The 20765-nt window shown below is 49.6% G+C and overlaps 1 protein-coding gene across 1 annotated transcript in view; it reads left to right on the forward strand.

Annotated features, from left to right (window-relative positions):
- The window catches only part of LOC128332675 (uncharacterized), a 216859-nt gene extending 210285 nt beyond the window's left edge, over positions 1-6574 (forward strand). The window contains exons 6-19 of the mRNA XM_053267261.1: positions 195-273; positions 678-769; positions 1293-1362; positions 1663-1832; positions 2225-2347; positions 2466-2586; positions 2676-2813; positions 3155-3328; positions 3505-3654; positions 3879-3998; positions 4100-4208; positions 4527-4589; positions 4857-5048; positions 5343-6574. Coding sequence (XP_053123236.1) covers positions 229-273; positions 678-769; positions 1293-1362; positions 1663-1832; positions 2225-2347; positions 2466-2586; positions 2676-2813; positions 3155-3328; positions 3505-3654; positions 3879-3998; positions 4100-4208; positions 4527-4589; positions 4857-5041 — 1560 coding nt within the window. The 5' untranslated portion in view covers positions 195-228 and the 3' untranslated portion in view covers positions 5042-5048; positions 5343-6574. The remainder of the gene's footprint in view (positions 1-194; positions 274-677; positions 770-1292; positions 1363-1662; positions 1833-2224; positions 2348-2465; positions 2587-2675; positions 2814-3154; positions 3329-3504; positions 3655-3878; positions 3999-4099; positions 4209-4526; positions 4590-4856; positions 5049-5342) is intronic.
- The last annotated feature ends 14191 nt before the right edge of the window (positions 6575-20765 follow it).

The raw sequence follows: 20765 nt of genomic DNA on the forward strand, positions 1-20765 counted from the left end.
CGAGATCTCTCTCTCTCTCTCTCTCTGAATAAACACACTTTAATGCCACATGTAACCAGGTCTCAAGTGGTTCACAAACAACTAAACAGGCATCTGGCTGTCCACTGTTGGGTTCTGGGCTACATGTGTCTTTCACTTGATCCACGGGGCATGCATTGCTGTTCTTATGCCATGTCTCTCCTTTCTCCTCTCAGAGTCCCGAAGCCAAAGAAGTGGCTCATCAAGAAGATGATGAAGAACACCTACACGGTGGAAGACTCGTCCTCCGCGGAGGTCAGAACTGATCCATTTCATCATCCATTTTTTCATGTGAACGGGCTCTAGGTTGTGTGTGTGTGTGTGTGTGTGTGTGTGTGTGTGTGTGTGTGTGTGCGAGTGCCCTGTTCCCCAGCAGGAGACAGAACATGGAATGGTTCTAGTTCTAGATGCTGCAGGATGGGAGGGATTGTGATTGGTGGGATGGGAGGAAATGCAGCTGAGGCATTGGAAAGGGGGCAAAAATGTGGTGAAAGGCTCTTCTGGGCTGAGATGCCAAATGCCTTTTCTACCAAGAGGCAGGTCTTATTTTAGAGCCGGATGTCTTCCCAACCGTCCCTTGGGCTTGGTTCCTCTCAGAAGCCTCGCAAGGTCAATGCAAGCCCCGGAACACTCCCGTTTCTCTTCTCTCTCCTCCCCAGTGCTCCTCGATGGATGAGGATGACACGATGCATGACATCAGCAGCATCGAGGACGAGGTGTGGGACTCTCCGCTGACCCCCAGTTCGGCCAGGTAGGTACCCTCGTCTCAGCTGAGGAGCCAGTAGGGAGCTGGGGGGCTTTTAGCGTAGCCAGCAGAAGGCTGCAGGGGACAGGGGCAGATCCCCCATGTCTGAGCCCCATAGAGGGATGTTTCCTCCTACCTGCTCCCTGAGAAATCTGGAGGGGGAGTTCACCCAAGAAGGCCTATTGGCAGCCGGTGCAAGAGAGACACCAGCAAGTCTATTGCTGGCTGTTAGCAGAGGGAGCTCTGAGACCCCCATGCTGTTGGGATGAGCGGGTGTTGTGGAGAAGGAGCAGGGGAGGGCTCCTGTCTCGATGCCCCCTTTGAACACTTCCCAGGGCTTCTCAGTGGGGAATGAAAGGCTGGACTTGGGAGATCTCTGGCCTGATGAAGTTCCCCTGCCAGCCACCTCCCAAAGGAGGCGAGATCTTTGCTTAGCATCTCTTTGGGTGCCCGTGTTCTTCTTCAGCTGGCTGCCATCTCCAACAGGACAGTTCTTTGAGAAGCTTTTCTCTCTCCTCTCCTCTCTCAGGAACATCGGCGAAGAGGAAAGAAGAGGACAGCTGGCCCCAGATTGGTTCTCCTCGGTCCATCTGGGAGAGGTAAGGGGCGCAAACCAAGGGTGACTTGACTCCACCCCTCTGCCCCTCCTTTCCTGCACTACACAGGATGGCGGCTTGGATGGCAGTCACTGTTCACACGGGAGGTGGGGACTTCCCTTTTCCCCTTGTGGATGTCTTTCCCTTGCAGTTGACCTCATGCACCCTGAGCCAGAGGCAGCACCCTTCAGGCCCAGATGTGGGTGCAGACACCCATGGCACTGGCCTGGCCCTGGGGATTCTCCTGACCCATAACCGTCCCTCGGACTGTGTGCTGAGGCCTGACCCTCCTCTTCGTCACAGGGGAGAGCAACAAAGAAGATTGGGGACGTCATCCGTAGCGTGGAGTATGCCAGTGAGGTGGAGGAAAGGTTCCCCGAACTCCTGGTGGGCCTGGTCAACAAGATCCTCACCGGCCTGCAGAACACCACTGAGGGAGTCGGGAACCGAGACAGCCATGACCTGCCTCCTGAGTAAGTCATGGCGGTGGGGAAAGCGGGGCCAGCAAGTCTTCCTTCCAGCACTCTGGGAGGACAGGCTAGGGTCATTTCTCCCATGTCCCACTCTGATGGGTGAGCAGCATTTCTGGCCTGTTGGGGTGACTCTGGCACGGAGGTCCCCTCCCTCAGCTACACAGAGGAGAGCCCAGAATTTGCAGCCCTCTTGGCTCTGCAGAGAGCCTTAAAATGCATCTGCAGTGTTAAAAAGCCAGCTGTGGATAAAGTCACTTCACCTCTGTGGTCTCCCTCCCTGGTCCAACTCAGTCCCTCCACCCTTGATACTACGCCACCCCGCAAGGAGTCCCTCCCTTGTCCACTGCCTCCACCCTTGACATGGTGTGACAGCAACCTTCTCTTCTCTGCAGGGAGACCGCGCAGATTGTCCGAACCCTGCTGGAGAGGGTGGCACAGGTGACCCCGGAGAAGACCTGCTGGGAATCCCTGTGCTCTCCGCAGAGCTGCCTCCAGGGTGTGGCCCTCTTGGTGAGGTAAGTAGGAGTGAATAGGAGATTCCTCAGGAGGCCTGGGGGCTGGGGTGGTTTGGGTCAGGTCTGCTCTTTCTGGGCCTCCCGCCCAGGACTCAGCAGGGGCCTTTGTGTGTTGCAGGGCTCTCCTCCAGACACCATCCTCCACAGTGGCCAGGCTGAAGGCATACCTGGCTTCCCTCTTCAGCCTCGATAAAGATCCAGAAGAGCATTCCCTCGCAGAGGTGGCCTTCTTTGTGGAGGTGAGAAGCATTTTCCTCAGGTGGGCTTCCCTGAGAGGAGGGTTTGGCCCCAGGGGCTGATGGGTCTTCTGCTCCTTTCCCTCTTGTAGCTGCTCCTGAAAGACCAAGACTTTGCTGCCTTAGAGAAGACCTGGATGCTCCTGGTAGCGTGGCTAGTCCACCCCAGCCAGAACATCCGCTACCTGAGCGAAAGGGGTCTTCTCCACATTTATGGAAAGCTGAAGGCAGTGAGTGACATCCCTGGGCATGGAGCATCCCTAGACATGGAGACTCCTCTCTTTGGGGAGCCCTTCCTGAGGCTGGTGCTCCTAGGCATCCCCAGCTGTGACAGGAAGATTTTTCCAGTTGGGAGGATTCAGCCTGTGGAACCCTTGCCACAGGATGAAGGAGAAATCCTTAAGGGAATGCATCTCTCAGTGGGAGCCCTGATTCCCCACGTGCTCCAATGCCGCCTTCTCACCCCTCTTGGATGGAAGCCAAGCGGCATCAAACATGGACAGCTATGTGGTACATTTAGCAGGGGGTAGACTAGCATGTGTTCTCAAGGATCCACCTTTTCCCTCCCTAGGCGAAGAAACCCCAGGATTTTAGTGCTGGGATCCTGGGAGGGCTCAGGACCTCCAGTCTGGAAGCCACTTTGGGGGTCCTGGCCTTCATGGAGCGGCTGAGGCACTGTCCATCAGAACACCAGGCCACGGTGAATGCTGCCCTGGCTGCCCTGTGCCGCCCTCTCTTCCACCACGTGAGTACTTACATGCCAGCCCTCCGCCTGGCTCTATGAGGGCCGGCCAACCTGCAGGTTCCGAACGGGTTGGAGAAGGGAAACCAGACACCCCCTAGAGACCCATGCAAGCTCTTCTGCATGGTGATGAAGGTGAGGAATTCCTCCCTAATAACAAGCCCTGTTCTTCTTTGTAGGAGGAGGCTAAGATCCGAAGGGCAGCCATGAGGACCCACCTGGATCTCCTGCAGCACTGCCACCATCATCATGAGGGTACAGAGGAGAACATCACGACCCTCATCGCGGTGCTGATGCATGTGGAGGATGAGGACCTGGAGGTAGTACAGGTGAGAGCCCACTTCTTCCTGCCACCCCTACGAAGGTGTTTAGGCTTCCCCAAGTCCAGCTGCCCAGTGGCAGACCCCAGAGTTAGCCTCACGGGATGGTGAATTCACGAGCTGTCCCGCTGTGGTTTGGCCTATCCAGGCCCTACTCCTTGAAGCCCCCTAAGAGGTTTCTTGGAATCCCTTGGGAGGATTTTTCACTCCCATTCCGGTCTTTCTTTTGGCAGGCTGCGAAGGACAATCTGAGCCTCCTGGCGGAAGCCCTCCTATGGCACCTGGAGGGCAAGCTGCTGGCGCGGGACTCTTACAGCCTGCAGGAGCTGCTCCACAAGATCGCCAAGCGTCTGGTAAGGGCAGCCCCTCCCTGTCCGTCCCTCGGCTCAAATGGCTCAAGGACCTTTGGGCGATGCTTTGCTCACTCGGGATTTGTCTTTGTTCTTGATCCCAGATTCGGCAGCTCGGCACAGAAGACGCCGTGGAGATGGAGGCCACCAAGATCCTGGGCTTCTTCCGCAGCGAGCAGCCTTCAGTGAGGAGAACGGCTGCCCTGCTGATCGGTAAGCGAAACAAGACTTTTGGGTCTCCCTTAGTGGGTCGTCTTGGTGGGCAAAGGTTCATTCTCTTGGAAGGCACTGCCAGAAGGGTGTGGAGGGGCAGGAGCTGTTCCCTCCCCAGGAGGACTGGCCCAGTGCGTGTTAGCGAGGTCTCTTGGCTTAATTTCCACCCAAGGTGACATAAGAGTCCCTGGAGGAATGGCTCAAATTGTCAGTCCCAGAGGGAGCAGAGAGGGGAGGACTTCCTCTCCTGAATGATCGGGTTGTCCATGCACAGTGTCCTGAACTGTGGTCCCATTTCCTTCCACCCTTGTTTTTTAGGTCACCTGGTCCACAAAAAGGGCAGCATCCTCACTGAAGGGAACATAGAGACCTTCCATGCTGGTAAGTGCCGGTTTCTGGGTGGGAAGGGGAAGTTTCTGTGAGGGGAGAGGCCTAGATTTAGGGACCACAGAGCTGGAATGGGCCACCTGTCCCCTCAAATGGAAGGTCCCGCTTGCATCCTCAGGGATGCTCAGCAGTAGGCTTTCCCAGAGTGCAGGGGAGAAAGAGTCAGGACTTGCGCCCTCTTGGTGTGGAAATGGTGGGGCTTGGCCAAGGGTGGGGTGATCTCTTCATGCCATTTCTGAACCTTCTCCTTCATCCCTCCAGCGCTGGAGAGCTTGCTTGGCGACCATGACCCCGAGGTCGGGAGAGTTGCCTGCAAGACAGAGAAGATCGTGAAGAAGGCCTTTTCCCTCCACTCCCGGCACGGGCTGCGGGCTGCCGTTCGGCGCTTGTGGGCGGGCTGTAAGAAGAAGAGACACCCGCCAGAGTACGGTGATCTCTCCACCTGACCGACTGGTGAGTAGACCAATACAGGGCTTCACTTGAAGGGGCCCCAATGGTTAGGGAGGGGGCCTGGGCTGCAGGAAGGGTGGGCAGGAATCTGGGCAACCCTCCCTCGTGTTGGAATGCCATCTTCGGCCCTTGTGTCTGGTTGTACCAGTAGCCAAAGGGAAAGAGGAAAGATCTCTCTTCCCTCTGGGAAATGAGGACACAAATATTCTGCCAGGAGTCCCTGGTGCTTGGTGGTGTCATGGGGGAGAGTGTGAGGAGACCCCCCATCTCTGAACCAATGTCCTCCTCTCTTTCCAGGAACAACAGCCCCGTGCTCTCCCCTTGAAGATCAGCAGCTGAAGGGAGGTTCAGGAAAGACCGTGCAGCGCAGGGGCCTCCCAGAAGACCTCCTCCAACCGCGTGGACACAAGATCTGTCCACAAGAAGACATCCAGCAGGGAAGTGCAGTTCTGTCTGAGGAGTGAGGGGGTAGCAGGCTCCACTCCCCTGGCCCAAGGAAGCCCCGCCTCTGGGGTGCAGAAGCCCCTCCCCTTGCTTCTGCTGGCAGGCTGTGGGAGGAGGCTACAGGACCACCCTGCCCCCAAGTGGCCCTTTGGAACCATTCTTGGGCTTCCCTTGGGTCCGGGGAGGCTGTGGGGCCCCAGCAGGAGGGCAAGGTCACCGCCTCCCTCCATTCCCACCAGCTGGCCAAGGAGCGCCCCCTCCTCCTTCCACCTTTCTCCCCTTCCCCAGAGGCCTGGCTTCCCCTGGCAGGGGAAGCCCCATCCAGGCATCCGCCCCCTCCCCTGCCAAGGGTGTGCTCCTCCCCCCCTCCACTCCCGCAGCCACGCCTCACTCCCCCCTCCGCTCCCTCCTCCTTCCTCCCAAATCGGTGCAGCAGCAGAGGAGCCTGGGAGACTCTGGGGCCCCCCTGCAGCCCCAGTAGCGCCCCCTGGAGCTGCCCGGTGGCAGGCCAGAGAATCCTCCTCTCCCTCCTGCTCCATGCTGTGGCTGCACAGTGGGGAGCCCGAATTCTCTGGCTTGCCCCCCCATCAACCCCCACCCCACTGCCCGATCCCCGCTTGCTGGGCTGCCGGAGTGGAAAGGGAGGAGGAGCAGGGCAACCCCACTGACGCTGCTTTGTGCTTCTTGCAGGCATGTGCTGCTGCTGGGAGGCTGGAGGAGTCGATCCGCCCCAGAAGAGGAGACCAAGTGAACATGCCTGCAAGGAGCGGTGGGGTGGGTGGGGGCTGGCTGGGACTCCCCCCAATTTTGTTTGCCCTGCTATTCCCTTGTTCCGTGTGACCCTGGGCTTCCTCCCTTCCCTCCCTCCCTCCCTCCCCCTCCCTCCCAGGGACAGAATGGGCTTTGCTGGTCGCCCTCTTGGGGGCCGAGTAGGAATTTTTGGCTTTCCAACAGATTGGCCAAGATGGAAAGTTTTTTTGCCTACTCCATTCTGTCCTGTTTTGTTTCCTTTAGTTAGAAAGTTAAGTGACGACTTGTAACCTATTTAAGTATATTAATAAAGTTGCCCCTTTTGTTCAAAACCATACCATCGTGTCTGAGTTCCTCTTTTCTTCTCGTCTCCCTTGGAGCGTTTGTGCCCACAGACTCCCAAGCTCACCTCTTGGCTGAGGGAGACGCTGCTACACTGCTACAGGTCCATGCAAATGCCTCTTGCTTGGAAGCACTCACTCAGACAATTGGCTTGGATCACTCCAGAGGAGCCCACTTGAGGTTTGCCGCCAATGAGGTTTGCTGAGCACAGGATCCTGGGAGCAAGCTGCACCTTCCAATCGAGTGCCCGGAAAGCACAGCCTTGGCAAGGCCTGGCAAGCTTACAAACCAACACTGACTGCCTCCAATACAGCCAAATATGACATGTGATTCCATTCCAGTGATTAAAAAGTCCTGCCAAGTATGAAATGCCATTTGTGCAGGAACAAGGCCTTGACCTCCTCTTGTGCTCTTCACATTTCTGTTTTGAATGCGTATTTGCTTCCTTCCTGTGCTCTGTAATAAGAAGCTGGCAGGGATCAAGAGTTCACAGCTCCCCTTTGACAGTTTGGTCTGGTTGGGGAAAGAGTCCTGCTGTTTGGTTTTTGGAGGGAGGAGAGGGTTGGATTGGATTGGTTTGGTTTTGTTTTTTTAATGGGGGGAGCTCGCATTAATTTTGATTGGTTGGTTGGTTTGGTTTTTTCCCCAAATTCAATTTTTATTATTTTTAACAATATTAATATGTCATTTATTACGAATAGACAAAAGTGGACTTCCCGCACACATCTCTTCGTGAATCATCAGCTATAAAGTTCACCCTTGCTATAATAATAGTTCAAAACATAAATTTAAATCCTTACAAACACAGCTAATCTATCCAACCTGCAGGTTTTTTTACTAAATTTCAAACCCTGCTGTAAAGTCCATAGTAGGAAAATAGTTCTTTAGATACAACAAGAATGGTTTCCAACCTTCTTGAAGCATTCCAAATTTTGGTCTCTTATTAGTGTTGTAAGTTTTGCCATCTCCGCATATTCCAAAAATTTTATCAGCCAATCTTCTTTTGAAGGCACTTCATTACTCTTCCATTTCTGTGCATATATAATTCTAGCCGCCGCCGAAGCGTACATAAAAAGCGTTGAATTAGTTGTAGAAATTGCACCTTCTATTATTCCCAGCAGGAAGGATTCTGGCCTCTTAGGAAATGTCATTTTAAATATTTTCTTTTACTCATTATATATCATCTCCCAATATGCTTTAGCCTTCCCACAGCTCCACCACATAGGAAAAAAAGTGCCTTCAGACTGTCCACACTTCCAACATTTGTTTGATACATTTTTATACATTAATGCCAATTTTTGGGGTGTCAGATACCATCTATACATCATTTTGTAATAATTTTCTATTAAAGCATAACATGCAGTAAATTTTAAATCGGTTAGTTTCGGAAAATTGGAGGGGGGGAAGAGAATAAAAGGAGGCTCGCCTGCAGCAGAAAGTTAGTGAAAGCTGGAGGAAGAGTTTAAAGTTGGCGCTAAAGCTGGAATTAGAGCTGACTAGGAGTAAGACCCTGAGGCTATTCACATGATAGTCCTGGGATGCGGAGGGCGGGCAGTGGGGTAGGCAGAGTCCAACTCATCTTCCCCCCAGATGATTCTTCTGCTTTTCTTCAGGTATACTACCATGCGCTCACATGATCCTCACTGCTCCCAGCAGTGTGGATCTTTGGAGGCTGGGATGACACATCCCAACCTTTGGATATCCCACAATGCATAGTGTGTCGAGCGTGGTGCATTGGGGGATAGGAACATAGGAAGCTGCCAGTCAGACCATTGGTCCATCTAGCTCAGTATTGCCTACACAGACTGGCAGCAGCTTCTCCAAGGTTGCAGCCAGGAATCTCTCTAAGTCCTATCTTGGAGATGCTGCCAGGGAGGGAACCTGGAACCTCGATGCTCTTCCCAGAGCGGCTCCATCCCCTGATGGGGAATCTCTTATAGTGCTCACACGTCTAATCTCCCATTCAAATGAAACCAAGGCAGACACTGCTCAGCTAAGGGGGGAAGACACGCTTGCTACCACAAGACCAGCTCTCCTCTCCTCTGAGACGGGCGCTCTAGGCACCCATCTCTGTGTGCACTCAGGCAACAAGCAGCCTGAGCACCTATCTGATCCCAGTGCCGGGGTAAAGGACACGCTCACACCCTAAACTTTGTCTAAAGGCCAGGCTTCAAAGTGGGGTTAGGCGGGCCAGCAGCACTGTGATCCATAGGGATGCCTGCGCTGCAGACGAGCAGCCTGGGTTAAACTGCTTCTGGGAACCGTCTTCCTGAGAAACATAGCTAGAACAGTGAAGAGGGAAGCAGACGCAGGAGAGAACTGGCCCCCACCCCCACCCCGATCATTTAAGAGCAGAGAGCTGGAAATCACGGAGCTGGAATTGCATCTGCTTTGCTCGCAGAAGGTCCCAGGTTTGATCCCTGTCGTCTCCTAAATCTGCTTCCTTGCAATTTCAACCCATGGAATTTCTAATCCAATTTCTAATCCAGTCCTCGGGGGCAACAGAGAAAAGCTGCCTGTGACCTTGGAGAGCTGCTTCCAGTCAGAATAGACAATATTGTGCCAGAAAGCTCTGAGCCAGGCGGACCCAGGGTCTGACTTGGTATAAGGCAACTTCCTATGTTTCTACTGGGGGCAGGACCAGAGTTGTGAAGGCCTGGAAAGATGGTCTTCAAATACCCAGAAGATCATGGAAGGAGGAGGGAAGAGTTCAAGAGATGCATCATGACATTTCACAACAGAAACGGAAGAGGAGCAATGTGATATCCATTGTGAAGCACTAAAAAGGACTGTAGAAATGATAAATTCTGAGTGTGTTTTCTCTTACGCAAACTACCTGCCTTCCCTTGGCACATTATAGTTGCTGCACAAGGGTGTGGTCTGGTTTCGTTGCACATCTCGACTGTATGCTAGAACACTAACTCATCATTCGAAGGTCAGGGGTCCTCATATTTGGGTCTCCAGATGATACTGAACTACAACATCCCTGGCCACCATGGCCTTATAGAAGAAGGAACAGACTGGTTCTCTGTTGCTCCTTAGGGCTGGGCTACTAGAATCCATGGGTTGAAATGGCAAGGAAGCAGATTTAGGCTAGGCATTAGGAAGAATTTCTTAATTGTAAGAGCTGTTCGACAGCGAAGCAGTCTCCCTCATGCAGTGGTAGGCTTTCCTTTGCTGGAGGTTTTCAAACAGAGGGTGGACAGGCATCTGTCCGAGCTGCTGTAGCAGTTTCCTGCACGGAGTAGGGGACTGAAGAACTCTAAGGTACCTTCCAACTCTGACATTCTATGATCCTGTGATTCTATGGGAGTTGTACATAGGAACATAGGAAGCTGTCTTATACCAAGCCCTTGGTCTGCTTAGCTCACTATTGTCTATACGTGTTGGAGATGGAGTTCCAGTGCATTGACCTTTTGCACCAACTAACCTAATGGCAACTAGGGGCATTGGGATCAGAGGGAGCTAGTCAGGGTCTCCTCACCTGTCCCTGCTTGCCTCTACTCTATCAACCCTGCTTTGACTCCTCAGGTACCTCCTGTGGTGAGTCAATCTTCTTTGTTTCCTCCTAGAGAGATGATGGAGACATATCCCCCTCTCTCTCCCTGATTGATTGATTGATTGATTAAGTGCTGTCAAGTCTGTGTCGACTCTTAGCGACCACATAGATAGATTCTCTCCAGGATGATCTGTCTTCAACTTGGCCTTTAAGGTCTCTCAGTGGTGCATCCATTGTTGTCGTGATCAGGTCCATCCACCTTGCTGCTGGCCATTTTCTTCTCTTGCCTTCAGCTTTCCCCAGCATTATGGACTTCTCAAGGGAGCTGGGTTTTCGCATAATGTGTCCAAAGTATGATAGTTTGAGCCTGGTCATTTCTGCCTTGAGTGAAAATTCTGGATTGGTTTGTTCTGTGATCCATTTGTTTATTTTCCTGGCTGTCCATGGTATCCTCAAAAGTCTTCTCTAGCACCAAAGTTCAAAAGTGTCAATACTTTTTCTATCTTGCTTCTTAAAAATCCAGCTTTTGCATCCACAGAGTGTCACGGGGAAAACAATTGTCCAAACTATTCTAATCTCTGTAGGTATAGACACTTCATGGCATCTAAATATCTTTCCCAAGGCCTTTATTACAACTCTGCAAAGTGCTAGTTGAATAAATGATGATGATGATGATGATGATGATGATGATGATGATGATGATGATGCTTAGTACCGCAAGACCAGCTCTCCTTCTCAAACAACTTGTGGGAATCCAAATTTAAGAAGAATTTAAGAACGCGCCTGCCTTGGACGGTCTCTGCCCCGAAGCTTCCCACGTGGCCAGTTTGGTGAATTAGCATCATTTTCAGAATTGTGGACCGCCTCCCCCTATTCAGATTGCAAGTAAGATTTCATTCATTCATTCATTCATTTGATTTTTATACTACCCTTTCAAAAATGGCTCAGGGTGGTTTACACAGAGGAATAATAAATAACTAAATAAGATGGATCCCTGTCCCCGAAGGGCTAACAATCTAAAAAGAAACATAAGATAGACACCAGCAAAAGTCACTGGAGGGATGCTGTGCTGGGGATGGATAGGGCCAGTTACTCTCCCCCTGCTAAATAAAGAGAATCACCACGGTAAAAGGTGCCTCTTTGCCTAGTTAGCAGGGTATTGCTCATGCTCTTCCCCAGGGGAAAAAACCACACATTTATTCTATGCAGAAACCACATGCTTTTTAAAAAACAAAAACAAGTTTTACCACAAGCAAGCATTGTGTAAGACTATGTGTAAGACAAATCCTATGATATTTATTTAGACTGCCTTCCTGCCTTCCTACTGTCCACCACCTTCTTGCCATTTTAAGCAAATCCAGACTCACAGTTCCATCAAAAATGTCCAGGTTTTCAGTTTTAAATATTTCCCCCCTCCGTTTCAAAACACTTAGGACTTCACTGTGAATATAGGAACTTCAGAACATCAGAAGCTGCTCTATATTGAGTCAGGCCCTTGGTCCATCTAGCTCAGTATTGTCTACACAGACTGGCAGCAGCTTTTCCAAGGTTACAGGCAAGGATTTCTCTCAGCCCTAAAATCTTGTCCTAAAAAAAAAAAAATAATTATGATCTTGTCCTGTCTTGGAGATGCTGCCAGGGAGGGAATGTGGAACCTTCTGCATGCAGTTTTCAAACATTATTCCCTAAAGGAGCATTTTATTGTCCCTTGGACTGTGTTAGGGATGGGGCTGTATTTCAGTGGTAGAGTATCTGCTTAAAGATGCTGAAGGTCCCAGGTTCAATCCCTGGCATCTACAGGGAGAGCTGGGGAAAACTCTTGCCTGAAACTCTGGAGTGCCACTGCTAGACAGAATAGACAATATTGAGATAGATTGGGGTTCCCAACAGGGGGTACTAGTACCCCTAGGGGTACTTCAAAGGCTATCGGAAGAGCCAGCGTGGTGTAGTGGTTAGAGTGCTGGACTAGGACCAGGGAGACTTGAGTTCAAATCCCCATTCAGCCATGATACTAGCTGGGTGACTCTGGGCCAGTCGCTTCTCTCTCAGCCTAACCTACTTCACAGGGATGTTGTGAAGAGAAACTTAAGTATGTAGTACAGTGCTTTGGGCTCCTTGGAGGAAGAGCAGGATAATAATAATAATAATAATAATAAATTATCATTATTATCATTAATTATTATTATTATTATTACAAGACAGATCTCACCAGAGGAGCCAGACAAAGAGTACCTCTCCTATCAACAATATGGTGAGACATAACTTTAATAAATCTATATCGGATTGTCCGTCGCCTGGGTCAACAAGGACCGTTCCAGGTGCTATAGTCCCTGGACATCTGGTGGCAAGTGGGCTACAGGACTCAGGATCTTCAGTTGAGCAACCAGGGCTGGAGACAGCAAAGCTACTGGAAGAAACGTCGCTTAACCGAAAAAAATGATGATCTGCTATTACAAGTCTGGTCCAACTAGAAGAGGTTATTTAAAAAGAATGTACCAAATTTGGAAAGAGAAGCATCCAGATACAGAAATAACAGAACAAAGGCTAGCAGACCAGAGAAGATTCAGAATAAGAAATAAAGTATTCACAGGAGTTGAGCTGGAAGAACTGCAAAGAGCAACACAGGCTCAAGATATGGAAGAAGAATTATCACCAACTGAAGCAGTTGCTCAGGCGCAGATGGAGGAGGTGTTGGAAATAGAGGATACCACCATTGCTGAACTGTTTCAAAATCAAAACCAGGCAACCTCCCCTTTGCCTTCACCTCAAAAACCCAAATGCCGTTTAACAGGAAAGCAACAAGAACTAAAGCAAAAAATAACTGAGCACTCAAGCAAACAACCACCAGGGTTCGACTTCCCGCTCTAAAAACAGTTGCCAAAAAAGAACTTGCTCAGGCATTAAAAGATGTCAATGCTGCACTTGCAGATATAACAACCAAGAATTTGCAAGAAACAAACCAACTCATGTACAGTGCAGCAACAATAACAACACAAGAGCTCGGATATAAGATCAGTGGACCTGTAAAAAAAGAAAGCAGTACATCACCTAAATGGAAGATTTGATTAGAAAATAAAATCTCCAGGCTTAGATCAGATGCTAGTAAATTGAAAGATATGACAGGCAAGAAGCTGAAGAATGAAAACACCAAACAGTATCTGATCCAAAAATACCACCTAGATTCAAGGAAAATGAGAGAAGTCCTGGAAATAATAAAGCAGCAAATAACAGCAGTATCAAAGAAGATTAGCAGATATGAAGCCAGAATTACACAACACAGGCAGAATCTCCAATTCCAGTCAAATCAGAGACGTTTCTACCAAAGCATAGAAGGAGAAACTGCAAGAAAAGTAGAAACGCCAAATAAAGAAGAAACAGTGCAATTCTGGTGGAAATTATGGGACAATCCAATAGATTATAATAAAAAAGCAGGCAGGATGAAAGAAGTCAAAAAATGTAACCAACAAATGCAAGATCTAATAATAACACCAAAATTAATCAGTGAAAGAGCAAAGAAAATTAAAAATTGGACTGCGCCAGGCAACGATGAACTGCATGGCTTCTGGCTTAAACACCTAACAAGCCTTCATAAACAACTATCAAAGCAGTTCAATCACATTTTGTAAGGAGGTGATATTGAACAATGGCTAACAACTGGGAAAACTCATCTCATCATGAAAGACCCAGCAAAAGGTGCAGTTCCAAGTAATTATAGACCGATAACCTGCCTGCCAACCATGTTCAAATTATTAACTGGAATAATAGCAGATGAAGTGATGCAATACTTATTAACTAACAAACAGCTTCCAGTTGAACAGAAAGGAAATTGCCCGAACACCAGAGGCACAAAAGACCAGCTGCTGATTGACAAAATGATTTTAGAAAACTGCAAGAGAAGAAAAACCAATCTAAGTGTTGCATGGATTGACTACAAGAAAGCCTTTGACTCATTGCCTCACACATGGATACTAAAATGTTTAGAAACAACTGGTGTCAGCCAAAACATTCAGATATTTATTTAAAAATCAATGAGCACGTGGAGTACAGAGTTAACAATCAATGGCGAGGCATTTGGACAGGTTAGCATTAGAAGAGGCATCTTCCAAGGGGACTCACTATCCCCTCTATTGTTTGTAATCGCCATGACCCCACTTTCACAAATACTAAACAAAACAAGCCTCAGATACCAAACATCTAAAACATCCAGTAAAATCAACCATCTGCTGTACATGGACGATCTGAAGCTGTATGGAAAGTCCCAGTCAGAAATCGAATCACTGCTAAACACTATCCGTATATTCAGTAGCGATATAGCAATGGAGTTTGGACTAGACAAGTGTGCTGCATTAATAATGAACAGAGGGAAAATAAGAAAAACAGAAGGAATAGAACTGCCCAATAGAAGCAAGATCAAGAACCTGGAAGAGAAAGAACCTTACAAATACTTGGGCATTCTCCAGGCTGATAACATCGCACACGCTGAAGTTAAAAGAAAAATGGGAAGTGAATACATCAGGAGAGTCAGAAAAATCCTCAAGTCCAAACTCAATGGCGGGAACATCATACAAGCCATAAACACCTGGGCTATACCTGTTATTAGATAAACTGCAGGAATGATAGACTGGACCCAGGCAGAGCTAGAGACGCTAGATCGTAAGACCAGGAAAATCATGACCATCAATCGTGCTCTGCACCCCCACAGTGATGTAGATAGGCTCTACCTCCCTCGCAGCTCAGGTGGAAGAGGAATGCTGCAAGTCCATCAAACAGTAGAGGAGGAGAAAAGAGACCTTGAAGAATATATAAGGGACAGTGAAGAAGATGCACTTCAAATGGTCAAGAATGCACAACTATTCAACACCAATGAAACAAAACAGGCCTACAAGAAAGAACAAGTCAAGAACCGAGCAGAAAAATGCAGAAATAAGCCCCTGCATGGTCAATATTTGCACAATATAAGTGGAAAATCAGACATCACCAAGACCTGGCAATGGCTTAAGAATGGCAACTTGAAGAAAGAAACAGAGGGTTTAATACTGGCTGCACAAGAACAGGCACTAAGAACAAATGCAATAAGAGCAAAAGTCAAAAAATCCACAACAACAGCAAGTGCCGCCTTTGTAAAGAAGCAGATGAAACAGTGGACCACCTGATCAGCTGTTGTAAGAAGATCGCACAGACTGACTACAAACAAAGGCATGACAAGGTAGCAGGGATGATACACTGGAACATCTGCAAAAAATACAAGCTACCTGTAGCCAAGAATTGGTGGGACCATCAAATTGAAAAAGTTGAAGAAAATGAAGATGTAAAAATATTATAGGACTTCCGACTACAAACAGACAAACATCTGCCACACAATACACCAGATATCACTGTAGTCGAGAAGAAAGAAAAACAAGTGAAAATAATCGACATAGCAATACCAGGGGATAGCAGAATAGAAGAAAAAGAAATAGAAAAAATAATAAAATACAAAGATCTACAAACTGAAATGGAAAGGCTGTGGCAGAAAAAGACCAAAATAATCCTAGTGGTAATTGGCGCCCTGGGTGCAGTTCCAAAAGACCTTGAAGAGCACCTCAACACCATAGGGGCCACAGAAATCACCATCAGCCAATTACAAAAAGCAGCTTTACTGGGAACAGCCTATATTCTGCGACGATATCTATAACAACTGACAATAAAATTCTGGCATCCCAGGTCCTTGGGAAGGACTCGATGTCTGGATAAAACAAACCAGTCAATAACACCTGTCTGACTGTGTAAACAAGAAATAATAATAATAATAATATTTTCCCTTCTACGGAGTGAAAGCAGCTACTCTGGTGAGAACGCAGGTGGCAGGATGGGAAGGAATGGAGCAGCTCCGTCAAAGTGGCCACTGCAAAAGCAGGAGCATAACAAGGTTGGAGTGGGCCCAGAGACGAGGTTTTACAATGGGCCCCTCGCTGATTGATTGGTTGGTTGGTTGGTTGGTTTACACATTTCACAATATATAGTGCACTCACACTCACATCCCCAATATGTATCACATCCCCTAACCGCCCTGAGCCATTTTGGAAGGGCGGTATAGAAATCAAATAAATAATAATAGGAATATGGTGAATATTTATAAAGTTATATTTATATCTATTACTATATAGTTATATTTATATGTATAACTATATATAGTTACAAATATAACTAAATTTATATAGTTATATAGTTCACTGCCAGAACTATGATCTCAGGGAACTAATGGTGAAGTTCCAAATTTGTTTCTGGTTGATTATGCAGCCTTGTTCTATCTATCTATCTATCCATCTACGCAGATAGTCTCCCCCAAGCGCCAGAGCTGTGTGTGTGTTGGGGGGGGGGGTCTTTTAGCTGGTCTTCTATAGGCTATCGAAGCTACTTCCTTGGAGACAGGGAAAGAAATGTCAAAGAGGGCTCTCACAGATGGAGCGGGCATTGCACAGAATGCTGTTTAATGCAGGGACCAACAACCATCACGTTTGCTGGGAGCGTGGGGGGGGGCGTTGGGGGGGGTCAGCACAAAAGGAGAATGTCCCATCTGTCCCAATTGTATCCAAGAAGGCTTCCCTCTCGCCATCATCATCGGCTGTCAAAATCGAAGATCCAGCTGGCCAATTGATTCCTTAAGCAAACAGGCAGCCTTCGGATGCTCTTTCTCTCTCCCTCCCTCTTAGGTCCAGAGGCAGGCAGGTTTAGCAGAAAATGGATGGTTGGAGAGAAGCAATGGTTTTTGAGAGATTGGCTGCTGGTTTTTGAACTAACTTAAGTTTCCAAACTGCGTACAAAGGCAGCCCCACGTAGAGCGCATTGCAATAGTCAAGCCTGGAGGTTACCAGCTGATGCACCACTGTTTTGAGATTGTTCTCTTCAAGGAATGGACGCAGCTGGTGAATCAACCAAAGCTGTTGGAAGGCACTCCTGGCCATAGCCTCCACCTGAGATACCAGGGTGAGGCTTGGGTCCAAGGGTACTCCCAAGCTGCATACCTGTTCCTTTTGGGGGAGTGTAACCCTCACCCAGGACAGGAAGATCTAACTCATCCTTCAGATTCTGAGTGCCTACAATGAGCACCTCCGCCTATTACTGCCTGTAGGCAGGCATTTAGGGAATGAATGCCATTTCCTGATGATGGTGGTGGTGGTGGTGATGACAAGGAGAAATAGATGACAAGCATCCTGATAACACCCTGCACCAAATCTGATGATCTCACCCAGCGGTTTCATGTCGATATTAAAAAGCATTGGTGACAGAATGGAGCCCTCTCAACTCCATAGCCAGCTCTAAAGCCAGTTTGAAATGGGTCTAGATAATCCGTTTTCTCCAAAACTGTCTGGAGTTGGTAGGCCACCACTCTCTCAGTCACCTTGCCCAACCATGGGAGATTGGAGACTGGCCTGTAACTAGCCATCGCTAAGGGATCCAGGGAAGGTTTCTTAAGAAGTGGTCTATCTATTGCCCCTCCTCCAAACAGGGGGTACCCCCTCAGCGATGCATGAATGATATTAACGAGGCCACCTCCAACAATCTCCTTGCTAGATAGAAGCAGCCAGGTTGTAGGAACACAGGAAGCTGCCATATACTGAGTCAGGCCATTGTCCCATCCAGCTCAGTACTGTGTACACAGACTGGCAGTGGCATCTCCAAGGTTGTAGTCAGGAGTCTCTCAGCCCTATCTTGGAGATGCCAGGGAAGGAACTTGGAAGCTAGATGCTCTTCCCAGAGCAGCCCCATCTCCTAAGGGGAATCTCTTACAGTGCTCACACTTCTAGTCTCCCATTCATATGCAACCAGGGTGGACCCTGCTTAGCTAAGGGGACAAGTCATGCTTGCTACCACAAAACTAGCTCTCCTCCTGTTAGTCGGGCAAGGTTCCAGAGAACAGGTGGTAGGCCGCACCGCCCGAAGCAGCTCGTCCACATCCTCAGAAATCACAGATTGAAACTGATCCAGCATAATACTGCAAGAGGGATTGCTGAACACCCCCTTCATAACCCTTGCAGAAATAGTGGAGTCCAAGTCAGCCCAGAATACAGGAGATTTTATCCGCAAAGAACCCATTAAAAGCTTTACAGCAGAACAAATTCTCCGGGGACTGATTCCAAACAGAAAGAGCAGAAATTAAACTCCTCACAACCTGGGATCGCTCTGCTGAACGCAAATCTGCATGCACAATTCATGCAGACCAAAATTGGTTTTTTGCCGCATGCACCGCTATCACATCAACCTTCAAATGGATCCAGTGCTGTGTCCTGTCAAATTTGAGCCAGGTTTCCCTCCACTTGTGTGTGTTCCAGTCACACCTACTCTGATGCTTCAGCCCCCGCAACCCCTCTGTATACCAAGGGGCCATTTTTGAAGCAGGTTCGAAGGGACGCTTAGGAGCAATCGTGTCTCTTGCCCTGGTGAGTTCCATATTCCAGGTTCCCACCAGGGCCTCGACAGACTCACTGGCAGCACCAACATTAAAATCCTCCAAGGCTTTTTTGGAATCCTACTGGATCCAGCAGCCTTCTTGGGTGGGCCATCCTAATAGGTCCACCACCCCTGCAGGGGTGGGTTGTGGCTGTGAAGCAGGCAGTGGTCCGTCCATAACAATGGGGAAACCACAGGATCTCCTGACGATGGAGCCCAACAGAAGACCAAATTGAGTGTGTTTCCGGCACCATGAGTTGGTCCTGAAATTAATTGCGATAGGCCCATCGATTTCATGGCCTCTATGAACTCCCAAGCTGCACCAGACAAGCCAGCCCCAAAGTGGATACTGATGTCGCCTAACATCAAAAGTCTGGGAGACTCCAACACCAACTCTGTGACTGGTTCCATCAGCTCAGTTAGGGAGTCCGTTGGGCAGCGGGGTGGACGGTACACCAAGAGTCTATCCCTAGTTCCCAGCCTGAGAAATATACACTTGGTATAAGTCATCTGTCTCACAGAGGCTCTGGTAAGGGAGATGGTATTCTTAGGGACCACAGCCACCCCACCCTACCCCACCCCACCCACTTCCCCTAACCTGCTCCCCATCAGAGTCATCTGATTGGAGAAGCTGGGCCCAAACTGGACCCCTTTCCTCCCGCAGCCAAGTCTCAGTTATAGACTTATACAAGCCGGGTCAGCTCCCTGCCTCACCCATGATCAAGTCGTGGATGATTTCGGTCTTCTTCTGAACTGACCTGGCATTGCAGAGGAGCAAGGTCCTGCTCCAGTGAGTGTATGCACACGCTCTCTACTGAAGGAGATTCGGGGCAGAAACCCTGTGTGTAAAGCCTCCTGCAAACTCTAGCCCAGACCTCCAGCCCCACCCGAATATAACCTTCTCCTAGACCTCAGTCCCACCCCGAAGGCCCGGCACCAAAAGCTGGCCCCCTTTGGAGGCCAGCTTTGGTGGCTGCCTAGAGGCGGTCTGCCGGCCCTCTGGTGCACCTCCCTCCTTTTTATGCCTCCAAGAGCTCAGCAGCCCCTCCCAGGGGTGCACCAAAGTAATTCAGGTGCCTGGACCACCCAGCCATGAGACACCCCTCCCCCCGCCCTGTATGAGGCCCCCCAATCTCATTGGGGGGGCCGCCCCTCCAAAGCTCCGCTTAAAAAAATACTTGTGGCTGGGGGGGGGGAGTGGAGCAGTCCTCCCTCCCCCCTCCTCCGGCGGCAGCCAAGAGAGATGCTGGACCCATTTGTTGGGGCCAGCATCTTTAAGAAACTGCCAGACGCGCCCGTGCAGTTTAGAGATCGTTGCAAGCCTAAACGTCACGGGCTTGCAATGATCTCCTCTGAGCAGGCGCGCCTCGCAGTTTCTTAAAGATGCTGGCCCCAACGGATGGGTCCGGCGTCTCTCCTGGACAGAGCAACTGGCCCTATCCAACCCCAGCACGGCACCCCTCCTGACGGCTGCTGCTGGTGTCCACCTTGTGTTCCAGCATTTCCAAGCATTTCCTAACCACACCACTCTACCTAATGGATGTCCAGCCTACAGGCAGCAGGCAGGGTGGGAGAGAGAGGAGAAACCTGAGCCGCCTCCTTGGGTGTCCCCCTGACTCATTAGGAGGAGCTGCTCCTGATCTATTGTTGAGCCTTAGCTTCTTTCAGGGTGGTGGGAAGGCAGAAGTTGGCCTAGAGAAAGGGAACTGGCGGAAGGGGGAATTACATGTCGACTCTCCTTCCCTTCCACGGCGTTGCTTGTTCTGTTATGACAAGTACGGTAACTACAGGAAGTCCCTCACTCACCGACAGGCTGTATTGTCTTCCTAAAGTTTGTTTGAAGGTCAGCTGTTTGGAACCCGGGACACATTTCATGTCACAGGGTGTGAGTCATCCCCTTTGCTAAGCAGGGTCCATCTTGGTTGGCATTTGGATGGGTGACGAGATGTGAGCCTGGGGCATAGCTAAGGGAGGTGGGCCCGTGGTTGGCCCTCTCTCTGACGGTGCCTTGGAATGAGGGGAAGAATGAAGAAAAGAGGGAGGGGTGGAGCTGGGGGGCCTTCAGGAGCTGGGGGGGGCTGGGTCCTTTGAACCATCCATCATAACTACACCCCTGATATGGGCACTGTCAGCTGTAAGAAATCCTAGGAGGATGGGGATTGAGCTCAGTGGCAGGGCATCCGCTTGGCGCGCTGGAGATCCTAGGTTTAATCCTTGGCAGCATCTCTCGGGGTAGATCTGGGGGAGACTCCTAC

This window comes from Hemicordylus capensis, chromosome 7, assembly GCF_027244095.1.
Source record: "Hemicordylus capensis ecotype Gifberg chromosome 7, rHemCap1.1.pri, whole genome shotgun sequence".
Classification (NCBI taxonomy): domain Eukaryota; kingdom Metazoa; phylum Chordata; class Lepidosauria; order Squamata; family Cordylidae; genus Hemicordylus; species Hemicordylus capensis.